The sequence below is a fragment of the Phlebotomus argentipes genome, unplaced genomic scaffold (assembly GCF_947086385.1).
Source record: "Phlebotomus argentipes unplaced genomic scaffold, Phlebotomus argentipes genome assembly scaffold_18, whole genome shotgun sequence".
In the NCBI taxonomy this organism is placed as follows: domain Eukaryota; kingdom Metazoa; phylum Arthropoda; class Insecta; order Diptera; family Psychodidae; genus Phlebotomus; species Phlebotomus argentipes.
The window spans coordinates 6,757,333-6,784,370 of record NW_026776177.1 but is presented as its reverse complement, the minus strand read 5'-3'; the positions used below and the strand labels follow the sequence as shown (position 1 = coordinate 6,784,370).

The window sequence follows — 27,038 nt, the reverse complement described above, 5'->3', positions numbered from 1 at the left end:
TACAAATCACCTCCGTCATTCGTAAACATATTATCACACTTTTTCTCACCTTTTTTCCCAGACTCTGATTTTCAAATACCACTGCACTTGGCGCTACTGCTAGAAATCCCGCCAGATCTGCTAGAAACCCGGCGGATGAGCCCCAGATGAAATTCAAATATCACAGTGCATGAAAATTGGGTGGAAAAATGAGAAAAAGAGGCTCGAGATTTTATTTTTATTGGGAAATATTGAAAATTGTTAAATATAGAGAACTAAATGTTTTGTCTATTATTGCCGGTGAATTTTTTTTAGTGACAGAAAAGTGCTCTTCTTCAGTCTGGAGAATCTTTTTTATCATCTCGATTGTACACTTCTGTTTGCCCTATTACCGTAAAACAACTTTTCAGATTCCTTGGGTCAAATCCTTTCCAACGATACCTTATTTGTCCCTCTAGACCCTCAAGTTCTCCTCCTGGAGCCTATTTTCTACTACTTCGCCTCTCATTTGTGCTCACATCTCGCTCAATTTTCCACAAATTGGGCTCAAATGAAAGGTTTTGAAATCGATCTACAAATTTGTAGAATCTTTTACAGACTTTTTGATGACTTTTTTTTTATATTACACAATTTAATTAATACATATCTCCAAAATTTTTATATTGAATTATTTTTACTATATGCAGGGCATTTGTGGGGATACATTTTCTAAATAAAATACCTTGCAATACAATAAAATCAATTAGTTGAGCATATTTTCAATTGTGTGTAAAAATCTGCCGAAGAATCGCGACTCGTGCCGTTGATAATATGCCTTCGCTCAGCGGCCAATTTCACGGCGCATTTCTAGCCGGGCTGCCTGCTGACAGCGCCACCACAGTGAGTGTGGCAACCCCAGAAGGACGTAGGTGTGTGCGTGTTGATTATGCCGTCGTCTCCGAGTGAAAATCCGCAGCAAAAATAGTCAATATTTGTTTAATATTAACGAATTTAGTATTGATTTTAGTGAAAAAGTGATGTCCTAGTGCTAATGAAACAATTGCGACAATAAAATAACGTGAGTTGCTGCGCGGTGTCCGGGAAAATCGACTTTTCACTGGCCCCCACCTCAGGACAAAAAACACTCTCGCCAAAATCACTTTTTTGCGTGCATTTTCACCTAATCAGCTCTCTTGGCGGCCTCTCGGGCGCCTCCGCCCGCGCTCCGCACGGCCACGGGGCCGCCGAGCGCGTGAAAGTGGGAAAAGTGTCGCATGAGGCCGCGGAAAAGTCAGACATGGGGAGTTTATTGTCTGGGATTTGTGGATCAATAAGACTGCCATATTAATTTTCATTCATTCATTCTTTCTCTTCCTCCGCATTGTGTCCCGCTCTCGCGCGCGGCGCGCCGATTGCGGTGTCTCGCTCGCGCGCGTGTATATCTCTCCCTCCACGGTGTAGGGCGCTTTTTCTGGGTAAAAGAAGTGACTTTCGGGTGGAAAAATCACACTTTTTCCACGGGAAATCCACCGAGCGGCGGGAACAAGATGTGGCAGATTGATGGGGTGCGGCGGAGGCGGATTTTCGGGTGCTGCGAGTGCGGAAAAATTGCTGAAAGTGCTCATGGGAATGGGAATGGACCCGATTTCTCTTCCCGCAGTTCAGCCAAAAATATTTCAAAGAATTATTACAGTGCCGCAAAGCAAGATAGACTCACAACGTCAAATAGAAAACCAATAGGAAAAGTCGAAGAGCGATTTTATCTGTATTGGGTCGAAATTTCCTTTGTTTTTAACCCTTTGACGCCGATTGAGGTACTTTTAGCTCATTATCCAAAGGCAAAACGATGAATTTCTTACCTGAGTTTTATTGGTTTGTCTTAAGCAAGGCTTTGACAATGATTTTCTGGGTCTTCTGGTTGTGTAAACACAAAAATAAGACGTTAAATTGCAATTTAAGTGTATTTTCTAATCAAAATAAGCTAAAATCCTTCAGTTTTATCATCTTTTATAAGATAGTTTTTGATATTCTGTGACAAATCATTGATATTCATTGAATTCCTTTGAAGCTAAAGCCCAGAATAGCAAAGAAGAAGGCATAAAACGTTTTGCGTCTCTCCCTGATTGAGCAATTAATTAGCCTCTGAGTCAAAACACGTTCACCTCAGTGTAGAGTCCATTAAAAGCAGATTTTCAATATATAAAATCCGTCACGAGGCAAATTGTGCACAGCTTTTCTCTCTCCAACTCGCAGAATGTCGCATTATGTGACCTTAAGTGCGTGTGGCGAGTGAGGAAAATGCGTTGCAGATTTGGCGATGGAGTTTCTGGCGTGCGACATCCCTTTTCCGGATAATTTGGGGCTCTGCCAGAGCAGCATTTTCCACACACATTCTCTCGCCCAGCGTGAAAAATAGCATGTAAATTCTCTCTCTCTCTCTCTGCAATCTATTTTCAGAATATGTCTGTAGGAGTTCAACTGTAATCTGTATGTGTGTTTTTACTACACCGCAACTTTCTTGTACAGTTGTGAGAAAGTCGATAGAGGGAAAGAGCGCGTATTGGTGACGACATTGGCGGTATGGAATCTCACGGGAAAGGTGAGGAAATTGTCTTTGGCGGGTGTGTGATTTGGTCCGTCTAATAAACTTCTCATGTGCCTCGACAGGGACGTCTCTCGATCACAGTCGCTTCGGACAGCTGGAGGCGTTGATTCTGGGCAATGGCCACGCTTCCAAGAAGATCATCAGCGACAATGGCGAGCCGCGACCCGAGCAAGTGGCCACGAATGGGGCGAAAGAGGGCACAAATGGTCTGTCCGTCGAGTCGCTCCTCGACTGCTTGCTGGCGCTCTACGACGAGTGCTGCAATTCGTCCCTGCGCCGCGAGAAGACTGTATCGGATTTCATAGAACTAGGTAAACTATATCAATGCTTCCTTGCCGAGGAAGAGCGACTGATTTCAACTCTCCTCCGCAGTCAAGCCAGTCGTCCAGGTCATCAAGCAGCTGCGCCTGTGTCGAGAGGACTTCGAGATACTCAAAGTGATCGGCCGCGGGGCGTTTGGCGAAGTGTGCGTCGTCAGGATGATCGCGTCGAATCAGATTTTCGCCATGAAGATTCTCAACAAATGGGAAATGCTCAAAGTGAGTTTGTAAACACACCATAAAAATTTTCACTTTCGCAAGCATGAGTTGGAAAATGTGGGCGAAAAGTCACAGAACGCTGATTTTTATGCATTGTTGTGGAGATTTTTCGGAGGGAGAATGACATCGCATAGAATTGCTAATGTGAGTTGGTAATTTATGGCCATGCTAATCTTGTCTATGCTCAGTGGCGGAATGGTGATGTGAAATTGAGGCAGATGAGCTGAGAATAGTCGCGGGGATTCTTCGATTTTCCTGCAAAGTCATGATTTTTAAAGGACTTATTATAGAGAATCATTTTGGAAGCTTTTCACGTTTTCATTCTTTGTAGTTTAACGTTTATATTTCCAAACGATAATCTCTTAAAGTTGATTAGTAACGTTCTAAATTCTTTCTTTTACAAATTTCTTAGGATATTGTCACACAGTCAGGGAATTTAAGAAATTTACAAACTGCGAATTATTGCAATTTCTTCCTCTCGTTGGAGATTTCAAAAGAGCTTGCGAGGCATCAAGCGGAATGTCTCAAAGTGTTTTGGTAACGCTTCAGAGAGTCAACATTATTTTTCCTTTCGAAATATACTTGTTGAATTATTACTTAGTGCTTTGCTGGATTCCCTTTCGTTCTCATTCAAATTTTCCACTGTCTGTGTTTCCCTTTCTTCCTCTCTTGGCTGGTTGTGAAAATGTGTGTCTATTGAAAGTAGTAATTCATAAATGCTAATTGACAATGTCGAAGGTTTCGCTGTATTTTTGGGTGGTGCTAATTGGGTGTGTTTGCTTTGCAGAGAGCCGAGACGGCGTGCTTCAAGGAGGAGCGCGATGTGCTCGTGTACGGCGACAGGCGATGGATCACGAATCTTCACTTCGCCTTCCAGGACGAGACGAATCTGTATCTCGTGATGGATTACTACTGCGGCGGCGACTTGCTGACGCTGCTGAGTAAGTTCGAGGATCGCCTGCCGGAGGACATGACGCGCTTCTACATCGCCGAGATGGTGCTGGCCATCTCCAGCATTCACGAGATCAAGTACATCCATCGCGACGTGAAGCCGGACAATCTCGTGCTGGACGCGAGCGGCCACATCCGGCTGGCAGACTTCGGCTCGTGCCTGAAGCTGGGCGCCGGCGGCACGGTGCAGTCAAATGTGGCCGTGGGCACGCCGGACTACATCTCGCCGGAGATCCTGCGCGCGATGGAGGACGGCCAGGGCAGATACGGACCGGAGTGCGACTGGTGGTCTCTGGGGGTGTGCATGTACGAGATGCTGTATGGCGAGACGCCGTTCTATGCCGAGAGTCTGGTGGAGACGTATGGGAAGATCATGAACCACAAGAACTGCTTCAACTTCCCCACGGAGGACGCGAGTGGGGTGGTTGTGAGTGACAATGCCAAGGATCTCATCAAGCGGCTGATCTGCGCGCCGGAATACCGGCTGGGGCAGAATGGGATTGAGGACTTTAAGAAGCACCCGTGGTTCGAGGGCATTGACTGGGAGACGCTGCGAGAGGGCCAGGCGCCCTACATACCTGAAGTATCTAGTCCAACTGACACGTCCAACTTCGATGTAGATGACACTGACATCCGGCTGTCGGATGTCCTGCCGCCCATCTCGAATCCCGCCTTCAGTGGCCACCATTTGCCCTTCATCGGTTTCACCTACACGGAAGACTGCCGGCTGTCCGATCTCTCTGGCTGTCTCTATGACATCTGCACCACGGACGGCGTGCTGGTGCATCAGATGCAGACTGTGGCGAAGGCTGTTGTGTCGCCGGAGGAGAAGCGCCTCAGTCCGGACAGCACGCGACGTCTGCAGGACGAGATCAATGTGCTGACGAAGCGCAATTGCGAGCTCGAGAGCCAGGTGAAGTCCTTCGAGCAGCAACAAGGACGCCCATCGGATGACATAATCAACGACCAACTCGCGGGACGCGTGAAGGAGTTGGAGAAGAAGTTGCGCACGCTGAAGCAGGAGCGTGATGACGTCAGCAAGGACAAGCTGGATGCGCTGGATCGCCTCAAAATCCAGGACAAGGAGCTGCAGGACGCGATAGGACAGCGCAAGATCGCGATGAAGGAATACACGGAGGTGACGGACAAACTGTCGGATCTGAGGAGTCAGAAGCAGAAGCTGTCACGTCAGGTGAGAGACAAGGAGGAGGAACTCGACACGGCCATGCAGAAGATCGACAATCTGCGCAACGACTTGCGGAAGATGGACAAGACGCGGCGTGAATTGGAGTCGAGAGTGGAGAATGCCGTCGGCGATATTGCTCAGGTGAGATCTTGAAGAGATTTCCTAAAGAAATAAAAGACTTATTTCTGCTTTTGCAGGAGCGAAAGCTGCGCGAGCGCTCAGAAGAGTACTGCCGGCAGTTGCAGGCTGAGGCGAAGGCGCGCAGCTCGTCGGACTTCGGCTCCTCCTCGTCGCTGGGACTCTCGTCGGACAGCATCCGCATGGAGATGGAGCGTCTGGAGGTGCACTTCACGGAGAAACTGACGCAGCAGCAGACAAGACACAACATCGAACTCTCGTCACTGCGAGAGCAACTCAACGAAGCGGAGATCCTGGTGAATGTCCTGCAGCGCGAACTGCAGCAGGCGCGCGAGAAGGTCGACGCCACGCGACTGGAATCGCTCACGGACAGCGAGGAGATCATCACGGAGATGAAGAAGTGTCATGATCATGAGAAGAAGGTGCTGCAGGACGACAACAGGAAGCTGCTGTCCGAGGTGGATATTCTCAATCAGACGCTGCGCCGAATGCAGGAGGAGCGGATTGAGAGGGACAGCAGCTTGGAAGACTTACGGTGAGTGACATAAATTGACTCTGTTTAGGGGAAAATCAGTTATTTGCATTGAATTAGGACAAGAATGGATAAAAAATTGAGTCAGAAACTCAACAAAACATCATTTTACTTCTATTTATAAAGGGAAATGATCAAAATATTGGAAATTATGACTCATAAACGTGTCTAAATAGATTTTGTCTAATTTGATTTGGCTTCCATTAAGCAACAATTGCAAGTTTTCTTAACTAAACACGATTGAAGAATAAGGGAAGTAGTTAAAGTGTTGAAACTCTTCAAACCACAGCGTCATTAAAATATTGTATAAATATTTATCCCTGGATTTTGCTGTGACAACAGTGAATTAATGTGTGCGGAATGTCTTTTCAGCAATAAACGCATGGCGATCTGCCAGTGGGAGCATCAGATATCGGAGATAATCCAGTGGGTGACGGACGAGAAGGACGCCAGGAGCTATTTGCAGGCGCTGGCGAGCAAAATGACTGAAGAACTCGAATACCTCAAGCACGCCGGTGCCATTCATCAGAACACCAACGACAAGAATTGGCGCAACAGGAGATCGCAGAAGCTGGACAAGATGGAGTTGCTGAATCTGCAGAGTTCGCTGCAGTGCGAAATCCAGGCGAAAGCTGCAATTTCCGAGGAGCTGAGTCGAACGCGCGCGGATTGGATCGCGGCCCAAAAGTCAGTCCAATTGCTGCTTCATTCCCTTTAAGAGATGCACACTAAAGCCTGTGTTGTTTTGCAGGGATCTTGAGGAGACTCGCCATCGACTCGGCTGCATCGAGAACGAGCTGAAGCGCAAGGATCGGCTGCTGCAGGACATTCAGCAGAGGCCAGAATTGGGCGGAGGATGTAAGTTGAACTCATATTTTATGGTACAATTCTGTGGTAAATAATACTTGTCTGTACATCAGTTAGGATTGTTCGCCGAGGCTTTCTAACATGTTTGGACATTCTTAAGCTGCTTGTTGAGCTTTATGTAGAACTTTAGGGGCTTTTGTTCGGGGGAAAATTCAATGTAATGAATTAATTCATGGGAATTTCAATGGATTTCAATTTCCTCTATCTTCACTTTTCCAACTATCAAGTGAATTATGTTGCTTGAAAAGCAGTGAAGCAGAAAACCATTTATGCTTCAGTTATGAAATCATTGAATACTGAATTGAAGGAAAGTGAATTATTTTGTTTACACTTCACTTCGATAGCTTGAATTGATCTGTGCACTTCTGAAGGCATCTGAGAGGTCAATTGTCTGACCTGCAACGATGACGTGAAAATTCTTTGATTGAAATGTAAAATAAATAATATTTATCTGAATCTTTATCACAATTTCTTCAGTCAATAAGAGAATTTAATTGGATTCTGCAAAGTTGCAGTAAATCGATTTGGGATGAATTTTCTTTCAATTACATTGAATTTTAGTAGGGAAGAGCGGGGCAGTAATGGAATTTATTAGTTCAATTGATAATCAGAAAGGGAACAAAAATTAATCGACATTTTGACTTGAATTTATACGAAATAAATTAATTGCAATGAAATGTAAAAACATGCCAAAGATTGCGGAATGCGAGTGTTTGCTGAGTATCGATTGTGATTTTGTACAAAACTGATTTGGCTAATCAGCGCCGAACTTTTTCTCGGGGTTTTAGCGTAGATTCATTGGCTAAACTTTATTCTTGAACGTGAATTTACTGTCCGAAACTGCTTCGCTGTCCCCTAAGAGAGCGCGATTAAGAAGAATATTGGATGACAAAATGTGGCCATTGAAGACTTCCACATGATTTTTTTTTAAAGCTGACATTATTTTTGAAAGCAAGAAAAATAAGAGTAAATTTGTCTACGATTTATTTTTTGGGTTTTGCATTTTGCCAAATTGTACAATAATCCGTAGATTAGGAATTTTTGCACCGAATCCTTCAGTCGCCCTAACGATTCCTGTTATTGTTTATTATTATTATTCTGTGTTTTGAGTGGCTTCTTTACACGATTTTTCTTTTCTTTTAAATGTCTAGAGACAGAAGTTGAACGAACTTTTCTTTCTAATGTGTTCCATTTTGATGTCTTGTTGTCTCGTATTCAGTTGATAATGCGGAGATGTGCGAGATGTCATCGCGACTTCTGCATCTCGATGACGATGAAGATTGCATGAAATCGTCCGGTGTGTCTTTAGCAAAAGAATCATCGTCAATGTCGGGCCACGAAAGGCGTGGTGCGGGTCGGAGGAGGGGTTTTATATCGCTGGGTGGACTGCGAAAGGGCGCCGCCGATGATAAGATGAATGGGGAGGTGAAGAAGAAGGAGTCGCCGAAAGCTCAAAATTGCGCCACAATCAAATTTTACACAGAGAAACTCTCACGATTTGTGCAATTCTTCAATGTGAAGCGAGAGAGAAAGTTTTCCATCTGTTTCGGACTAACTCTCTGTGTTTGGGGCATTTGGCTGTACTTTTCCGACAATTATCTCTAAACTGTTGTGTGTCTGAAGAAATTCACTCTGTCTCGCCCTCACCTCCCCTACAATTGTCTCCTGTTTAGCCCACAATCTCAGCGATTGTGTAGTTTTTTTTTCTTTGTCTGTGTTTTAATCATAGCTGAAAAAGAAAATATTAGTGATGGAAAAGGTTGTTTTTGTGTGCAGATGAAGTTTTTTTTCTTTCTTTCTTTGTTGAACGATTTCTGTTTGTCTCGTGACTGTTTTATTTTTTCTTTAATTTTCTCTTCACTGAATCTCTCAATTTAATTATTCTTTTACATTTGATTTGTGTTTTCTTTCCGTAATTATTCCTTCAATTGATTGTCACTAATTCAGCTGCAATTGTCCTTTTTAAACATGTTTTCGTTCAATTCGATAGCACAAGAGTGACCTGAAAGACACGATTTTAACGGTAAAAGCATTGGAATCCCATTTCTGACACCAGTGAAGAAACTCATAAAATCATTTTTTCCCGTCTTGGTCACTCTGAAACTATTGGAAAGCAATGTGAGATTCATGAAATTGTCTGCCCTGGAAGTTTATCTGTGTTCTTGAGCTGTTGATCTGATGCTTGAGCGAGAATTTTAGAGACGCGCGCGCGTGCTGCAAAACTAATTTTTGAGAATAAAAACATCAAATCATTGCGCTTTGTTAGTTGAGAGTTTTGTTTTCTTTGACATCCTATAAAAAAAAACATGAGAGAACAAGAGAAAATTTCACACATAATTTTGAGAGTATAGAGAAAAAAATTGATAGAGCGCAAAATGGGTGATATTTTTCGCACATTGACTTTGATGTTAATTCGGTTCTTTTCTCCTTTTTTCGGGATCCGCAGAACTTCTTGCCAATTTTAGAACTGACTCGTGTTGATGTCGAGAAAGTCACAAGAAGGACCAGATCCACACATTCTTCCAATTTAGAGCAAAACAAATTTAGACAGACAGAAAGAAAGAAAACAATGTGAAATTTTTTGTACAGCGCAAAGATGAGAAAAGGAAAAATTGTTGATTTTCTGGATGTTGTTTTTTGTGGTGAACATATAGAGAAAAAAAATCGACCTTAACTGGTTGAGGATGATTTTTTTCGTGCATGTATTTTGAAGCAGCAATGACTGAAGAATGGGATGATAAAGATGACTATTCAAAGAGACTGTGAATATGGCAATTTTTGTAATATTTTTTTTCTTTGTTATTTACTCTTTTTTGCACTGTAAATCTCTATTAATGTGAGGCATAATAGTTGCATGATTTATAATTATTATTGTTATCTCTTCAAATTCTTACAACGAAACACACTTTAATCACACCTTTTACCAAAATACTCTAGTCTTTTTTTTTCTTCTTATATTGTGTAGTTAATATATATTTTTTGGATACAAAGAATATCTATAAATTAACAAATAAAGTGTAGGTATATTTATTTTATTCTACATTATACTTTATGGAAAATGAGTTGTTTTACTGTTGTGCATCTTGAGGAAAAAGGTTGATGAGAGTTTAGAAAGCAAAAAAAACAGTAGTTTAAGGAGGAGTTTTTTTTTGCAAATATCTAAGGTTTCTCTTGAAGATCTGATCAGTAATCAATGATAATGAACTCCAGTCCTAGATCGTCAGTCCATGCAAATGGCCTATTTGGATCACTTTTTGAGGCAATCAACTGAAAGCTCTACACCAAATACAACTTCAACGCTCATTTCAAATATGGTTCGTATTCACTTAGAGTTTAGTTTTACTTTTCAACACTCTTCTTTCTCTCTAAAAACTTCCATTTTCAGTCTCATTTCCTGTCTTTTTGCTTCTCGCTTTCATTTCACCTCGCGAAAGGTGTTCTAAAAGGACCTTTTCTTAATTATTTTTCTTGTTTCTCCCCCCATCAACGCATCACTGCAGCAACAGCATCAATCTACAACGTCAATTCCTGCCGATGGCAGCATGAGTTCGCTGTTGCTGAGCAAGCAAAGTGGCGGCAAGACGAAATCGCAGGCGATCTATCGCAACACGGAGCCAACGTATCTCAACGAGACCACTGAGAGCGCCCAGAGTTACGACAATCAGTCACACAGTCGCAACAGCTCCAAGAGTGACCTCAGCGAGAACTCCAATCAGCACAGCGGCTACTTGAGCAGCGTCCGCACGACGCCATCGGCGAAGATCCATCAGTTCCTCGTGCGAACATTCAGCAGTCCAACGAAGTGCAATCATTGCACATCTCTCATGGTGGGATTTTAAACGCTTTTCCGTCTTCTGAATGGAGTTACTGATGTTTCTTCTCATTTTGCAGGTCGGCCTAACGCGACAGGGCGTCGTTTGCGAGCTCTGCGGCTTCGCTTGTCACATGGTGTGCTGCCAGAAGGTCCCGATTCAGTGTCCCGTGCCCACGGATCAGACGAAGCGTCCCCTCGGAATTGATCCAACACGAGGAATCGGCACAGCTTACGAAGGATACGTGAAGGTGAGAATAAGAATCGGCACGTGAAATCTCTACAGATTGAAGATTTCCTGTGTTAATTCAAAATTGGTCTGCGTATTCTGAACTCTGTGGCTAACTTTTCTTGTTTCTATCGCAGGTTCCCAAGAGTGGCGTGGTGAAAAGGGGATGGATTCGTCAATTTGTTGTCGTATGTGATTTTAAGCTCTTCCTCTATGATATATCAGCTGACAAAAGTGCATTACCAAGTGTCTACGTGTCTCAAGTGAGTCTCCTTCACACCTCCATCCAGTTCCTCCCTAATTGTGCACGCTTTTCCGTCTTCTATTGCAGGTTTTGGACATGAGAGACCCGGAATTTACGGTTACCGGCGTGCGCGAAAGTGACGTTATTCATGCATCGAAACGAGATGTTCCTTGTATTTTTCGTGTAAGTGGAGAGAATAGGGCAATGTGAAGGGGATGCAGAGTGATTGAGTGTGTGTTTTGCAGATCACGACCTCTCTCCTGGACGGCGGATCAGGGCTGCAGACGCTGATGCTGGCGGACTCGGAGTCGGAGAAGGCAAAGTGGGTGGTGGCGCTCAGTGAGCTCCATCGCATTCTCAAGCGCAACAATTTGCCCAACACGGCAATCTTCCGCGTGCGCGAAGTCATCGACAGCTCACTCACGCTCATCCGGAACGCCCTGAGCGCCGTGATTATCGATCCTGATCGCCTTCTGGTCGGCACCGAAGACGGGCTTTTCTGTGTGGATCTCGATCGCAACGAAGTGGCGCGCATCGGCGAGTCGAAGAAGATCATCCAGCTGTGGTACATCATGGAGGAGCAGATCATCGCCGTGCTGTGCGGCAAGCAGCGTCACATGCGCCTGCTGCCGATCAGGGGCCTCGAGACGCCCGACGTGGAGTGGATCAAGGTGGCGGAGTCGAAGAACTGCATCACGGCGTGCACGGGTCTGCTGCGTCGCTTCTCGCAGAACGTGTACAGCATCGTGATTGCGCTGAAACGGCAGAACAACATCTCGCAGATTGTCGTGTACGAGGTGAACAGGAACAAGTGTCGCCACCACAAAGTCTGCGAGTTCTCCGTCTCGTTCACTGTGCAGAGTTTGCAGATTCTCACGGACGCTCGGCTCGTGGTGGGTCATCAGAGTGGATTCACTGCCTATTTGCTCCTGCACGGAGATGCTCAAGCCATGTGTAAGTGTTTGAATTTATGTAGAGACGTTCGTCATGAAGAAAAATGCTCCTTTAAGAAATACATCAAAAATTGGAGGACATTTCCTGAAACTCTTGACTTGTTTCAGAAGAAATTTAATGTGTTTTTGTCTGCATTTCAGCTCTGGTTCATCCGGAAAATCAGATTTGTGCTTTCCTCAATTACTCAGCCGTTGATGCTTGTCGCGTTATCGAAATTCAATCGAGTCAGGGATCTCCTGGTGAGTGTCCAAAGCCACACAATTTAGTGCAATAAGATACTTATTGTCTCTCTGAATTGCAGGTGAATTGCTCCTAGTGTTCCAGACCCTGGCGATTTATGTGGATCTCAATGGGAGAAAGTCTCGAGACAGAGAAATCATGTATCCTGCAGTTCCCACTCATATTAGTGAGTTGATTTGTGTGCTTTTGCTCTTGGATTTTGACTGATTCTTGCGTCTTTTGCACTATAGCTTATTCTGATGGGCATTTACTCCTCTTCTGCGAGACTCATTTGGACGTTTTCAACTGCCAGACGGCCGATTGGGTGCAATCAATCGGCCTCAAGCGATCCATGCCGCTCAATTGCTATGGAAACATTGCTCTCAGTTACTTAGTTGACTCTCCCATTGTCATATACTTGGCAAATATTCACACAAGTGAGCGAAATGTGTAATTTCCAATGCTCTATATCGATTCTAATGCAATGTTTCTTCACAGGGGAATTGATCAACATTTCCAACTCTGATCCTGTTGGAAAGTTGAAGCCTAAACGGAGATTTTCCTTCCGGGAGGGCAATCGAAATGCCAGAACGTAAGAAAGAGAGTGTTTATTGTGCTTTGCACGGCGTGTTTATAATGGATTTTTTTTTACTGCTTTGCAGAACGGATAGACGCTCAAAGATGATCTCGGCGCCGACCAACTTCAATCATATCTCTCACATGGGGCCTGGCGATGGGATTCAGAAGCAGCGACTGCTGGATCTGCCGACAACAATCGAAACTGCCGATCAGACTGTGCAACAACAAAAGGTGAGGCTTCTTTATCAAGCTCTGATAGTGTGCAGTTCATTGTCCGCGCGTGGAATTCAAGCAAAATCGCCAGATTGTGATTGTCGCGTTCTATTTGAGTGTGGCTCGTAAACCGCAGAGAGAGAAAAATCCTCATAAAACGCGCTGATGTCACGCGATGAATTATTAATGGGATGGTTTTGTGGTCATCTTCGTGATGAATGTGAAATAATTTACAGATTTTTTCTTACATTTGCGACAACATTCTCAATGTTTCAATGTGTTAAATGGCAAATTTTGTAATCAAATAACGAAATTTATCTAACAAAAGTTGATTATTTTCCTCATTTTGCCTCTGAACAGTAAAATTTGCCAAAGAATTGAGAAGAGTGTAAAGAAATTCAGCTCGCAAGGTGAAATTCTTTTCATTTCTTCGCTTGTCATTAAATTGTTGACATGCCAACAATCAACATCGATGAAAAATCGCGTCGTAATTCAATGTTATTCATTCTGAGACGAAGTAGTATTTTTTAGATATCTTAAAAGAGTGTTTTTGTAAGAGATGAAAAGCATGTTTCATGCATCTTGCAATTTGTTTTCCATCATATAAATTCCACCCCATGCCGAAGGGGTGGAAAACTAAGAGTATCTCGTTGCTGAACTCTGTCGTTGTCTTGCAGACTACCAACAGATCCGCTCCACCGCCTCCAACTTCATCCAACAGCGCTCTGGCTTCGCTTAGCGGTGAGTCTTTCCCACTGTTGCGCCATCGCCTCAAGTCATCTCTCTGTCCACTCTGTCTATTGCATTCTTTTAGATCATGCCCTTTCCCTGAATGGTGATCACTTTGGGAATAAATCTAAGGGGGCCATCATAGCGAGGTCAATGCTCACTTTCACACTTACAGGCATTTTCCATTCGATTCTCTCTCTCTTTCTCTTTCTGCATGATGCTAACTAAAAAAGTCAATTGATCACAATGTGCTCATGCAAAACTTTCAGGCTGTGTTGGCTTCACAAAAATGCCGGTTTTTCGCTTTAGTGTTGGTTTATTTTTTTTTGGGAAAATGCGACACTTTGTTTTTTGAGTATAAGAAATTTATTATACAATACTTGAATGCATTGTTTTGTGATCAAATTCTTAGGGAGATTTTATGAAGTGTTTAGAGTGTCTTGGGCGTAATCAGATGGACAATTTGCATACAATTTTGCTTTAACTGTATTTCTCTCATTTTTCCCAATTTTGTATCGTAATATCGCAGAGAATTTATGTTATTTTTCCTCACATACAGAAAAGTCATACGATTGATAAGAAGTGTGAAAAAATGGATCAGAAACTAATCTAGCAACTCAATAAACAAATGATATTCTGCCCTTATCTTTTCTCAGCAAATTCTGATTACGCCTTAGACATTTTAGAGATTCTCTATAGTATAGAAATTGTTTAGTAAAAAAAAAGAAATGCAAAGAGAAAAGAACAAGTCTGGTTGTTTGTACAAATGATAAATGGCCCCAATTAATGATAATTTAATTTCTGATGTGTTTTTTTTTCTATCATTTCGGGAAATTGGTATTCATAAAAGCCTTTCAATTATTGTCTTTTTCTCTTCATTGTCGCGTGAATAACTCATAATTTCACTCAATAATCTCTATTATCTCTTCTCCCTTTATTAATCGGTGGGACTCGTGACTAATTGCTCTTCACTTCGGCGTTTTCAGGTACAAAACGTATGGCGCCGCAAAAACCAAAGGAACAACCGCCATCAATTCCCGTCTCGCCGAGTCCACTCGGGAGTATGTCTTCTTTGCATGACATCCTTAAGGTGAGTGTCCTTTTCTTCATTAATTTCCTGGGCAATTTGCTGACTTTGTCACTTTGAAAAAGGTGGTGGACATGCAATCGGCGCCGAGAAAGAGCGTCGCCAGCAACAATTCCAGTTCCCTCTCGAGTCCTCCGTCTCTCAGTGGCGACCACTCGAGCTATGACTCATAATTTAATCCTGCGGATCTTCAGTAAAGAATGGAGCCTCTTCGGAAAATGCAATAGGAGGAAAATCTCTACTTACTCTCTCTCTATCTAAGCTCAGTGCGAAGATGGGCAAATCTTCGTGGGTTTTGAAAAAGCAGCAACTATTGTACTCTTTCAATTTTACTACTCGTATAAGGAATTTTAAGGAAAGAAAATGAAGAAAAAAAACAAAATTAATCTCACTATAATGATATTAAATTAATTATACACAATACGCGACAGTATATTATTTATTATTTAAAAAGAAAAATTCATGGTGAAAAAAAATGCAAGAAAAATCAATAAAAAGTAATATTAAAATAACTGTTTTACAATTCATATACTGAGTATATTATATTATATGGAATAGTATTCTATTTAGAAAGTATTACCAAAAGAACAACAAAATACAAAACCAATTAAGAAAACTTTTTTGTACAAAAAAACAATATTAACATTCTATACCGTTCATGCGAATTTAGCTGATGAGAAAAAAATTCATGGAAGAAAAAAGAGGAAGGAAAAAGCAGTATGAATGAGGATTAGCTCTGTTGAATAAAACATTGCGTCTAACCATACATTTTCTCTGTGTTTCTTTTTGCGCAAAGGCTTGAGATCTTTATATTCTACGTTGCGTAATTTGACGCCTTTTCGAAGTCAGCCGGAAATTGGACTTCAATAAAACACTTTCGGGCTCTTAGTTGATGTTTGTAATTTGGCTATACCATAATGGATTCAGACGTATTTTGTATTTCATCCGAAGTTTTGGATTATTATTGACAAGGCTGAGGATTTCAGGAGGTGAAAATAGTTCTTTGTTCACGACAACTTCCAGTGGTTTGAGTCTCTCGGGCAGAATTGGCAAGATTCCTTTGATGAGATTATTCGTGTTTGTTTTATAGAGTCCATAAATGCTGAGAAGCCTCAGTTCCGGACAGTTCTGGATCAGCGCTATGATGCCGTCAACGGGGATGATATTGCAATGCTGAAAGTGAAGCTCTTGAAGGGTATTTTTGGATGGCAAGTTCAACAGCATTTCGTCAGTCAAATTACACCACTTGAAGAATTTTATCACTTTCAGTCTGGAGAAGAAAGTGGGAATATTGATTTCTGGTTCAAATGAAGTCTCTCTGATGATCTCCAAAGACTCAAGAGTATTGCGTTGTGCCAATTTCTCCAATAAAGGATCAATATTGAAGTCATGCCAGAAACTTATGTTCAGATGCCTTAAGCAAGGCAAGTCGCCGAGCAAATAAATGTTCGCTGGATTATGCATTCTGTACCAGTTGTGAATCGCGAGACTCTGCAAGTTCTGAAGATTCGCAATTGCAGCCAAATGAGAGGAGTTGATAAAGCTGCATCTCATTAAGCTGAGGCTTTTTAGTCCTGGATTTCGACTGAGGAACTGCGTAAAATAAGAAGCTTGAATATTTTTACAGAAGCCTAATTCAATCTCCTGAATATTCTGCAATTCCGGCAGAAATTTTCCGCGGATTGAAGAGTTACAACTTATATTCAGCGTCTTCAACTGCGTGGCTCCTAGCAAGCATTCCATCATTATATCGTCATTCAAATTCATGTTAGTCAAGTAGGCTACTCGGAGGTTCACAAACGTCTTCGAGAAGAGCTTCAACGTGGATTTGGAGATTGAGTGTCCAGACATTCCGTGAAGATAAAGATTCTCCAGGTTGACGCACTTCGTCAAAATGCATTCAACATCCTCATCTTGACTCATCAATGCCTGATACATTGCTTTCACAGTGTTAATGCGTGGAGCCACTCGACACAAGATATCCTGTATCTCCTGTCGTGTGTAAAATACATTCTGGTCTCTCTCGTCAGCCTCGCCAAGTAAATCAAATCGTAGGGCGAAGTGCTCCGTTTTGTAGAGCATCTGAACAACTGACTTGAATCTCAAGCAAACTTTCTCCATTATCATCAAATCCATGATGCTCAGATGGGATAAGACTGAAGAGAGGCAGTCATCGTTGAGTCTCAGGATTGACTGCGTCTCGTCGATTTCCTCAGCGACAGCTCCAAAGTGCGAATTGCATGGTGATTCATCCATATTCCCCGGCATCAAGTCCTATTTATAATCAAGACTCTTGTGTGACGATCACAATGTGGGCCAAGCAGCTGATCGCCCAGATTATTTTCCTACAAATTCACGATCGTCTTATGATAAGTTTATGTAAGTTTTTGAAATACTTACAGAATTTGGGAAGGAAATAGAATAGATATTTGATTCACAAATCTCCGGTGGAAGCTGTTTTGATTTTTTTCTCAATCTGTCACTCAAGCCGCGAGAACTTGCGCACATTTTTCCACATAAAATCTATTCAACTTCACTCCGTTCATTTGAAATACGCAATAAATTGATTCGTTTAAAATTTTATAAGAAATTTATCAAGAAGACGATTCAATAACTTGCCTCTTCTCTTGTCCATCACAGTTTTTGCGTCGTTTCATCGATCAATATCAGCGATTTTCTGGTCAAATGGATTGCTCTGTAATCTTCGCGAAGAGATTTCTCTATCATTTGCGTTCGTGTCTGTAATTGAGGGAAGTGAAAGCAGCGGAACATCCTCTAAAATACCATTTATTGATTTATGTAGAATTGTAGACTTTATGTATAATTTGAGGGGGTAAAACAGATAAGATTTCTCATTAAAAATAGACACTTATGCGCCTTGGCGGCGGAAGTTCCTCTAAACATCGACAAAACATTTAGCTATCTGCGCTACAGACTCCAAATTCACTCTCTCTCTCTCTCTCTCTCTGGCTCTCGGAATTGCAGTCACCCGCACGTGGAGGCGTGGGGCGCGTGCGGTGGCTGTTAGAAGAGACGCTTCTCGTAGTTGTACAGCCCGTGCACGTTGCCCTCCATCTGGGCGTTCTGCGAGCGGTGCGTGAAGCGCAGCTCGCCGGTGTACTTCATCTCGCGCAGCGCCGACACGGAGCGCGCGCCGATAACCTGGCAGCTCTTCTGCACGCCGTTGTGCAGGTAGTCCAGCACGCTGAGCACGCTGCCCTTGTCCACGATGCTGCCGCTCACGCCTTGCGCCACGCGCAGCTTGTCCATCTGGCTGTGGTAGTAGCGCCCCATGGCGGAACCGCGCGAGTCATTGCGTTCCATCGCCTCCAGGCTGCCCATGCCGCGGTACTTCTTTAGGCGCACGCCGTCCGAGAAGAAGTACTCGCCGGGCGCCTCCGACGTGCCGGCCAGCATTGCGCCCATCATCACACTGGACGCGCCCAGCGCCAGCGCCTTCACGATGTGGCCCACATCGCGTACGCCGCCGTCCGCGATCACGGGCACGTTGAACTGGCGCGCGTAGTTGCTCACCGCGTTCACGGCTTCGGCCTGCGGAGAACGAGAGTTAGCCGCGGAGCTCAAGGCTGACGGATCAATTGAGGCGTCACGAGAGCAGATTAGCACATTTCTCTCTAGACTTCGCGATGGATTTCCGTCCAGAAATAGCCATGAAACGCTTCAGTTCGCAAGCAATTGCACTGGAGCAGAAATATACGTGAAAAACCGGCTGTTGACTGGTGTCAGAAGTGGGACTGCCAGCATTTGTCCATCAAAGAACGTGGAATAGGATTTCAAACACTGTTTCAGTGTCAAAAGGGACTTGAAATTAGATTTTTCGATACAAAACTAATTGGCATTTAGTTTTCATCAAAGAGTCGCAACTCTAAAATCAAGGAATAAAATATCCTAAACGTCTCATCAACTTGAAAAAGACAAATTTAAGGAGGAAAATAAGTTAAATTTGTCCCTTAAGTTTGAGAAATTACTGGAAAGGTTAAAAATTAGTCGAAAAACTCTTGATTTCAGTCTCTTCCGTCCAGGATTGAAACAATTGAAACTCTAAACGGCCTAAATTCGCCAGGATTTTCTGGAATAAGCGACGAAATCGACTGGATTTCGGCCACACTTTCGCCCAACTCACCTGCGAGCGGCCGCAAGCCATGATCTCCTGCGTGATGCAGATGCTGCCGCTGCCCATGCCGACGCGCAGAGCATCAGCGCCGGCGTGAATGAGGTTCTCTGCCTGCTGCTTCGTCACGATGTTGCCGGCGATGACCTGAAGCGTGGGGTGCGTGCGCTTGATGTACTTGATCATGTCGATCTGGAACACGGAGTTGCCCTGCGACGAGTCCAGCACCACCACGTCCACGCCAGCTTGCACGAGCAGCGCCAGGCGCGCCTTGTCGTCCTCACGCGTGCCCACGGCGGCGCCCACGTACAGCTGCTTGTTGCTGTCCTTGGACGCTTTGGGGAAGTTGCGCGACTTCTTGAAGTCCGTGCGCGCGATTAGCGCCACCAGCTCGCCGCTGTCGTTCACGATGGGCAGCTTGCCCTTCTTGCTGGTCTTCAGGATGTTGTTGGCCTCCTCCAGTGTCACGCCGCTGCGCGCCGTGACCATGTCCTCCATGCCCGTCATCACCTCCTCCAGCAGTGTCTCGCCCTCGTCCTCGCGGAAGTCAATGTCACGCGACGTCACGATACCCAGCAAGCGTCCGCCCAGCCGCCCTGAGTCCGTGATGGGGATGCCCGTGAAGCCATGCTTGCGCTTCACCTCCTGCACGTCCGACACGCGCTGCCGCGGCCCCATGACCACGGGGTCGCGGATGAAGCCGCTCTTGTATTTCTTCACCTTGTTCACCTCGTTCGCCTGGTACTCCGGCGAGCAGTTGTTGTGGATGATTCCGATGCCGCCGAAGAGCTGCGGAGAACGAGAGCGCATTACACACGCTTATCAACGGATCTGCGATTCGCGTTTTCTTTGTTTTCGCCACTCGAGCACGTGCTGAGTCAATAAATCGTCTGCCAAGAGTCGCGCCACACTCTCGCCGGTCGGCGAATCGCGTGAGTGGCGAAAAACATGCGCGAAGGATACTCACGGCCATCGAGATCGCCATGTCTGCCTCCGTGACGGTGTCCATGGGCGACGACACGAGCGGCATGTTCAGCGTGATGCCCTTCGTGAGCGGCGACGAGATGTCCACGACGTCCGAGGTGAAGTCAATGTAGCCGGGAAGGATCAGGAAGTCACTACAAGCAGAATCAGAGAAAACGTCGTCACACCCGCGGGAAAATCACACTTTTCCCCCGGCAAATCCACTCACTTGTACGTGATTCCCTCTTTGCTGCCAAAGAGTTCTGCACAATTCACGCCATCCCGCGAGTCAACAGCTTTTCTATCACCGTGGCAATTCATTTTCACCGATTTTTCTCCTTCCGCTGCTTAGGAAAGTGTCTTGGTCGCACAATAAAGCTGCAAAAGTGCGCGTATTGCAGGTAAATTTTGTAGAATAATATTGTAAAATGAGATCCACGTGTTGAAGAGCTTGCAGAAATCAATCTTTACCGCGAGCCGCTTTTCCTCACAATGAGCGCTTGACGTGAGCGATATTTCTGTGGTGAGTTCAGTGACAGTGTCCCAAACCCGGCTGAAGGACGACCATCGAGCTGTGTGACACGCGCGGTCATTTGGAAAGTGACAGTCAGAGAGAAAAGTAGCGTCCATCGAGGCTCGTGAAGAATTTAAGCTATTTCTGTAAGTATTTGAGAGTAAAACATCACTTCCGTGAGGAAAGTAGAACTTTTAATTGCGATCTGCAGTTTCTTGAAATCGAATTTCACATGCATTCTGTGGTTTTCTCCCAATCTTCACTTCGCATTCTTGAAGACGAGTCCCGGTTGAAGAAAGTGGCTTCTTGTTTTACAGACAAGAACGCGAAAAAGGACAAGAAGATGGAAATATCGCTGTGCAAGTTGATGAAGCGTTTCAAGAATACGACTGAGGCAATTGACGAGACGCAGTCAATTTTGAGGCTGAACTACGACTGCTTATTTGAAATCTTCTCTTACCTGGATATCCGGGAGCTAATGAAAATGGAGATGGTGTGTCAGTGGTTTAAGGAAGTTGCTGAGATGGTTTATAAGACGAAACGACTTCTATGGTTGATGACCAGTGTCGAAAAATTCAGTGAGGAAGAAACTCAGGACATATCAATGAGAATCGGTCCGTACGTCCGCACTTTAATGGCAAATTGCAATAACTTTGAAAATGTGTATGAAGGTCTTAAATCCTTTCTGAGCAACTTCAGAAATTTGAGACAGCTTCGTCTTCGGAGATTAGACTGTTTTATGAAAAAATCATCTGAGCTCGAATTGGCGGAATGCTTGCGAAAACCGACGCAGTTGAAGACGCTCAATCTACGTGGTAACAGCGAACTCCGCGGACAATTCCTACCGGAATTACAGAATATTCAGGAGATTGATTTAACCTGCTGCGGCTATATTCAAGCTTCTTACTTTGAGCTGTTCCTCAGTCGCAATCAGGGTCTGACTAGCCTCAACATAGAGAACTGTAAATTCATCACTTCCGCGTGCCTTGCTGCGATTGCGAAACTTCAGAACCTGCGGAGTCTAGTGATCAACAACAGCTATAGAAATGATAATGCATCTAGCATTTCTTTGCTCGGCGACTTGCCTTGCTTAAAGGATTTAGCGATTTCTAAATGGGTCGAGCCTTTGGAATTCGTATGTGCCTCAACACGTAAACTGCATTCCTGCCTTACCTCTTCCTTTTCCAAGTTAAAGAAGCTGGAGTTCCGACAGTGGAAAAAAGGGCTAAATGCCAACATACTGCTTCAGTTGGCATGCAAAAACACTATTGAAGAGCTACACTTTGCATATTGTAAACTTACCAATGATCTCCTCATAGCAATAATCGGAAACTACCAAAAATTACGGCTTCTGCATATTCGTGGACGCTATAAAATAACAGATGATCTTATCAGAGGAATCTTGCCGCTTTTGTCCGAGAGAGTCGAGCCACTCAAAATTGCCGCAGAGAAATTTCAACTATCACCTGAGATCGACAGCTTCATCAGTAATGAGAAACTTAAGATAATTCAGTTAACTCAAGATAGCAATAATAGCGATGTAATTTGTTGGTTTTTTAGATGGTAGAGATTAAAAATTTATTCATTAATTCACGGCATTTATATCCAAAATTGTGGTCCATGTCAGATTCGATTAAAAATCTTGATAAAGATTATAAACAGCCATGTCTGGTCTTTATTGTATAAAAGCTTGATTCTGAGCTTTCGCTTGGCTCGATTATAAAAATGCGAAAAGTATGCGAAGACGATCGCCTGAGTATCCCAAAGTGGTGACTTTCTATGACATTTCGTTTTATTCACCACAAGTTTGTTTCGTCTGCGAGAGAGTGAGAAAATTAATTTCTTTCGATTTTCCTTGTGATTGTTCAGTGTTGAAACCACAAAAGGCGTGAAAATACAATGGCTGGTGTGAAAGGTAAAGAGTAAATTATGTTAAATCACCCAAAATACCCCGAAATTTGATGATTTCTCGCGATGTCTAGCCAATGGACGATTCCGCAAAATTCTCTTGTTTACTGTTTTCCACTAAGTTAGAATGCTGTTTCACTGAATTAATCGCAATTTCTCTCTTCTGTGCACTCGCATCGTGTCTGGGAGAGCAGCGTAAGTGAGCCTTCTTTGTGCGCTGGGCGAATTGGATGGGACGGCGTGACTCATCTCTGTGGGCTTTCTTTGCAGGCTGGTTCTCTTGGCGTTCGCCGGATCCATCGGCATGACACTCGTGATCCTGGCCTGCGCTCTGCCTCAGTACCAGCTCTGGTGGCCGCTGTTCGTCATCCTGTTCTATGTCCTGTCGCCGCTGCCCACGATCGTGGCCAAGCGCTATGCGCAGCAGTCGCAATCGACGTCCTGCGTCGAGTTGTCCGTGTTCCTCACGATGGGCCTCATCGTGAGCTGCTTCGCCCTGCCCATCGTGCTCACGCGCACGGAAACCGTGAGTAGCCGTCTTGTCCAGCGCCCCGTGAGCGCCCGGTTGACGCTCCCTGTCTTGCAGATCAAGGCCGGCGCGTGCTACTTGACGCTGTGCGGAAACGTTGTGGTTTACGTGACGCTGCTGGGATACTTTCTGCTCTTCGACAACGACGACAGCGATTACGGGCTCTGGTAGACCCTCAGAGGCTGTCCGCCGTCCCTTTCCACTGATAAACTCACACGATTCTTTCTTACAGATTACACTCACATTCATCCACATTATTTATACAAATAAACCGCGAGATAACAGAGATTTGAGGCCTTTTATCGCGTCTGCAGGCGGATTTCGGGGGTTTCGCAACACCTCGCATTCCTCTCTTAAACACATCTTATTTTGTATATTCCATCGGCATTTCTGCTTTAGGCAAATAAAACAACGAAATTTAGGGACTTATTTCGAATCTTTACGAATCTTTGCAGATAGAATGGATATTCAGACGCTCAGCAACTGGAAGATGCCCGAAAACTTCATGCCAGACAACATTTCCAGCCACAGCGAAGGATTTTCCGTCAGCAACTCGAAGAGGATCATCAAATTCAGTGGAGATCCTGAGTATGAACCAAATCCGAGTGTGGAAGAGCTTGAAAATCTCGAAGATAAGGAAGTTTTGGGTTGTGCGAAGAGACAAAACGGATCTCTGATCTTCAGAAGGAGGCTTGAAGAGGAGTATTATCTCATTTTCTGTGACAACTGTGGAGATTTTGAGCAGGAAATCCACTTGAACGACTTCTTGGCCGAGGATTTCATCAAGGAATTGAATTTCAATGGAAGTCAGCTCGAATGCATCACAATAACTGCCGAAAATGTGGCTTTTCTCAGCAAATTTCTCAACATCGACGAGAGCGAAGCGTCGATTGGGAGGGAAATTGTCCTGATCAGTGCCGGAAGTGCACTGAATGTCGTGCAGAAGAATGAGGAGGACGAGTGGGACGCTTCAATGCACTCAACTTACGCCAACAGCATTGAATCTGTCTGGTTTTCTGGTCAGTTCCAGGCGATCTTCGTCCTAACGTCGCTGAGAGTCTTGGAAGTGACTTTCCTGATGGACGGATTGATAAAGAGACAGACAATGTTCCTGGGCAAGAAGTATTTGACTGTGCCGAAGATTGTGCGTGAAGATGAATTGCTGGGAATCACTTTGGCGTCTCTGGATCTCTTAACAATCGCTAAGAAGGATAACTTCTTCATCTTGACGGAGAAAGTCAACCTTCCGGGAGTCGTTGATGGCATTTATCACGAAAAGTGGCGGTGCTACGTCGTAATGACGGAGAATCGACTGATTTACGCGCTGAGGAGGACAAAATCTCAGGCTGGAAAGAAAATCGACGAGACTTTGCTGAGCAATGCCGAGATCTTCAGGAAACAAATCACGGCGCTCACGGATGAATCGCTCAGGATCATGGCTGAGGCCAGAGAGGACGCGCACATCCTCAATTGCTTGGGTTTCCTCAGGAACTTCTCCGTCGCCACGCATAGCGTCACGCTGAAAGTGTCGCTGAGGCAGAGTCTGGGCGACAATGTTGAGCTAACGATCACGCCGAGCGAGCAAATCGCACAGATGAACGTCTCGGATTCCCAGTGGAGCCTGTCGGTGTTCAATGAGTGTTTCCGCCAGAAGTTCGCCCTCAAGCCAAGCACGGACTCTTATGCTTTCATGCTGCCTCAGAAGTGGCTGAAATTCCCGCTGAGAGTTGACATTGCCGTAGAGTTCAGCCTCGACGGCGAGCATTTTTCTCTCGCCTTTCCGCTGCGTGTAATCTTCACCAGCGAAGGCGCTGCGCAAAGTCCTCTCGCGGACTTCTACGGAAAGCTGGAAGCCCTGCACAATTCGTCGGGGCAGCAATTCGGCGATCAGTGGAGGGAAATTGAGCAGCTGAGTGAGAAGAAACTCTGTGCGCTCGCCATGAAGCTGCAGCGAATGATTGTGGAAGGGAAGCTAGAGAGCCAGGATGTCTTGGAAGTGCACAGAGAACTGAGATCAAAGGCGCTTGTGGAGTGAGAATGTTGTTTTATTTCTTCTTCCTGTCCTGGAAGCACTTGGGACAGAACCACTTGCCCTTGGGCTTGATCGTGAGGCCCACGCATGCGAAGTGGAACCACTCGATTGGGCAGTCGGGATTGTCGCAGCCGATCATCTCGCCGTAGGACACCTGGTGGCACAGGCAGTAAGTGGGCTCGTTGGGGTCCACGGGCATATCCAGCACGTCGCTCGGGTGCGGCGTCGCGTGGCCATCCAAGTCCGCGATGCGCTCCTCGATGTCGGCGTTCTTCTGCGGAAAACAAGCGCTTGCTTAGCTCAAGGCGGAATTTTCAGGGTTTTCGCTCAAGAAAGACGTGCAGAAATTGCAGTTTCTTCATTACAAATGGCATGCGATGATAGAATCGAGCCTCAGGACTTCCTGGACTGGCAAGCCTTGCGAGCTGGCCTGGCTGTGAGACGTCTCAAATATCACAATGTTCAAAATCGTTTAAGGATCAATTCAATTTAAAAGACAATGAAATTAAGGCTCAGGCTCAATTTGCAATAAATTCGCCGGGGAACCAGCTCGCGAAGGCTTCTGGGCCAGAGTCGCCGATCCTGAGGCTCGATAGCAATGATTGTTAGAGATGGATGTGGATGAATTACCTTGGGACCTTTGCGATTATCTTTTTCCTGAATTACCTTTTGTTTCTTGTGTTTACCAACATGCGGACTGGCATTTGTGTTATTCCACTTGGCCTCGTCCTCAGACGACTGTGGCCTCTTCTTCTTACCCAAAGCCTTCGTGTCATTTCCCTTGCGTTTCTCTGCAATCGACAAAAAGATGTTCTCATGACTTCCGGACGCGCCGAGCTGTTGAATGTTTTAGACTTACTTTTGGAAACGTCCTCGTATTTGCCGCGATTTATGCTGTTCTTGTCCTGGATCTCACCCTCGAAGCGTGCCAGGTCCGAGTCCAGGCGCCGGATGTGCTTGTCCACCAGTTCGTACGTCTGAATCGCCAGTTGCACTTTGTCGTCCCCAAATTCCTTGGCCTTGTTGAACAGCTCCTGGATTTGCTTAACAGTCTCCCGCCGCGTAGATTCTTTGCTGGTGTCTGTGGAGATGCTCTGGAGGACTTCCTGGGACTTCTCGTCAATCGTCTGCATGATGTTCTGGGCGCGATAATCCAGATCCCGCATGAGATTAAAATTCCTCTGTAGTTCATTTGGCAGATGTTCTAAACCTGAAAAATGTTACCAATTCTCACGGAATTCCACAGATTTCAACGAATTTCCACTCACCATCCAAATAGTGCTCAAGATAGAGTGCTGAAGACATGCTTTTAAACAAAAAGAACACTTTTCAAGAGAGATTTCGAGGATTATTTCTCTGTTGATAAACAGAAATAAATAAATGTAAACAATATGGTGGAAACGTCAAAACAAACTGCTAGAAAAGTGGTGAATTTGGGTTCCCGGACTTCTAGAATTCTCTTTTTATGCTTATGAGAGCTCCAATTTTTTTATTTATGATCCTTAATACAAGCTGTTCACGCCCGGAAAGTGCCCTTGGGCCATCAGTCCTCGTCATTCTCCAAGTAAATGTGACTCCCGAAGCGCCCGTAGAGCTGCGACTTCAAGTCACCGATGATATCGCCCAATTCCTTGCACTTCGACTCGATTTCCTTGATCTCCTTCTTTTTCTTCTCCTTGGCGTCCGTGAGGAGCTCCTGAGTCTTGGGCAGATTGTGCGAAATGAACACTTCGCCGAGAAGGAAGGGAATTTGCTCGTCTTCATCGAACAACTCAATCTCATCGCTGGCCTCCTCGAGATTCTTCAAGTCATTCTGCTTCCCCTTCAGCTCCTCCCGCAGATCCTCAAGCTTGGCATTGTGCTTCGCGAAGATGTTTATCTTCTGCTGATCCTCATATGTAATGTGGACATCGGAATCCTGCAAAATACCACAGAATTATGACACTTTTGGGTCATTCCACTAATTGGGGCGATCCGTCTCACTGGCTGGAAAGTTCCCTTGCTGGAGGATGCGGTCTTGGAGCTCATTTTGATGGATATTTGCCGGAAAACGCACCACCTGGAGGAGCACCCACGCGATTGAGGTTATGTGACTGAAAGCTCAGTTTCCAATGTCCGC

At 44.8% G+C, this 27,038-nt stretch overlaps 8 protein-coding genes across 12 annotated transcripts; 4 read left to right on the top strand and 4 right to left on the bottom strand.

The window, feature by feature from the left end:
- Nucleotides 1–861: 861 nt before the first annotated feature.
- On the top strand, nt 862–15,607 carry LOC132261190 (serine/threonine-protein kinase Genghis Khan). Its single transcript, XM_059759821.1, has 22 exons — nt 862–1,036; nt 2,416–2,557; nt 2,626–2,874; nt 2,936–3,102; nt 3,890–5,380; nt 5,437–5,912; nt 6,282–6,596; nt 6,661–6,767; nt 9,987–10,090; nt 10,277–10,603; nt 10,668–10,838; nt 10,954–11,079; nt 11,148–11,243; nt 11,306–12,014; nt 12,155–12,253; nt 12,316–12,420; nt 12,485–12,670; nt 12,732–12,825; nt 12,896–13,043; nt 13,703–13,766; nt 14,741–14,844; nt 14,907–15,607. Exons 2-22 carry the CDS (start codon nt 2,539–2,541, stop codon nt 15,012–15,014), a joined length of 5,265 nt encoding a protein of 1,754 aa, XP_059615804.1. The 5' UTR covers nt 862–1,036; nt 2,416–2,538; the 3' UTR covers nt 15,015–15,607.
- Nucleotides 15,608–15,718: 111 nt separating this feature from the next.
- LOC132261194 (uncharacterized) lies at nt 15,719–17,325 on the bottom strand. Its single transcript, XM_059759826.1, has 2 exons — nt 17,242–17,325; nt 15,719–17,186 (listed from the first exon to the last, which is right to left on the bottom strand). The coding sequence occupies exon 2, from the start codon at nt 17,107–17,109 to the stop codon at nt 15,727–15,729; it is 1,383 nt and encodes a 460-aa protein (XP_059615809.1). The 5' UTR covers nt 17,110–17,186; nt 17,242–17,325; the 3' UTR covers nt 15,719–15,726.
- Nucleotides 17,326–17,617: 292 nt separating this feature from the next.
- LOC132261193 (inosine-5'-monophosphate dehydrogenase) lies at nt 17,618–20,437 on the bottom strand. The gene is made up of 4 exons (XM_059759825.1): nt 20,166–20,437; nt 19,941–20,091; nt 18,986–19,762; nt 17,618–18,393 (listed from the first exon to the last, which is right to left on the bottom strand). Exons 1-4 carry the CDS (start codon nt 20,255–20,257, stop codon nt 17,866–17,868), a joined length of 1,548 nt encoding a protein of 515 aa, XP_059615808.1. The 5' UTR covers nt 20,258–20,437; the 3' UTR covers nt 17,618–17,865.
- Nucleotides 20,438–20,535: 98 nt separating this feature from the next.
- Nucleotides 20,536–22,039, top strand: LOC132261196 (uncharacterized). The gene is made up of 2 exons (XM_059759827.1): nt 20,536–20,596; nt 20,768–22,039. Exon 2 carries the CDS (start codon nt 20,794–20,796, stop codon nt 22,015–22,017), a length of 1,224 nt encoding a protein of 407 aa, XP_059615810.1. The 5' UTR covers nt 20,536–20,596; nt 20,768–20,793; the 3' UTR covers nt 22,018–22,039.
- Nucleotides 22,040–22,154: 115 nt separating this feature from the next.
- LOC132259074 (uncharacterized) lies at nt 22,155–24,922 on the top strand. The gene is made up of 2 exons (XM_059756619.1): nt 22,155–22,365; nt 23,343–24,922. The coding sequence occupies exons 1-2, from the start codon at nt 22,350–22,352 to the stop codon at nt 24,920–24,922; spliced, it is 1,596 nt and encodes a 531-aa protein (XP_059612602.1). The 5' UTR covers nt 22,155–22,349.
- On the top strand, nt 22,416–23,330 carry LOC132261203 (leptin receptor gene-related protein). 2 transcript variants are annotated; one of them, XM_059759841.1, is made up of 4 exons: nt 22,416–22,553; nt 22,629–22,884; nt 22,945–23,054; nt 23,120–23,330. In XM_059759841.1, coding segments are annotated over exons 2-4 (333 nt in total). In that variant the 5' UTR covers nt 22,416–22,553; nt 22,629–22,662; the 3' UTR covers nt 23,121–23,330. The 2 variants fall into 2 exon arrangements, with proteins under 2 accessions (XP_059615824.1, XP_059615823.1); XM_059759840.1 differs by having other exon boundaries at nt 22,433–22,553; nt 22,945–23,330.
- LOC132261200 (inhibitor of growth protein 4) lies at nt 24,919–26,331 on the bottom strand. 4 transcript variants are annotated; one of them, XM_059759832.1, is made up of 4 exons: nt 26,188–26,331; nt 25,779–26,129; nt 25,550–25,710; nt 24,919–25,193 (listed from the first exon to the last, which is right to left on the bottom strand). In XM_059759832.1, the coding sequence occupies exons 1-4, from the start codon at nt 26,222–26,224 to the stop codon at nt 24,933–24,935; spliced, it is 810 nt and encodes a 269-aa protein (XP_059615815.1). In that variant the 5' UTR covers nt 26,225–26,331; the 3' UTR covers nt 24,919–24,932. The 4 variants fall into 4 exon arrangements, with proteins under 4 accessions (XP_059615815.1, XP_059615817.1, XP_059615818.1 ...); XM_059759834.1 differs by having other exon boundaries at nt 25,586–25,710; XM_059759835.1 differs by having other exon boundaries at nt 24,919–25,190; nt 25,586–25,710.
- A 51-nt stretch (nt 26,332–26,382) lies between these two features.
- Nucleotides 26,383–27,035, bottom strand: LOC132259447 (probable prefoldin subunit 4). The gene is made up of 2 exons (XM_059757085.1): nt 26,903–27,035; nt 26,383–26,837 (listed from the first exon to the last, which is right to left on the bottom strand). The coding sequence occupies exons 1-2, from the start codon at nt 26,945–26,947 to the stop codon at nt 26,463–26,465; spliced, it is 420 nt and encodes a 139-aa protein (XP_059613068.1). The 5' UTR covers nt 26,948–27,035; the 3' UTR covers nt 26,383–26,462.
- Between the last annotated feature and the right edge of the window lie 3 nt (nt 27,036–27,038).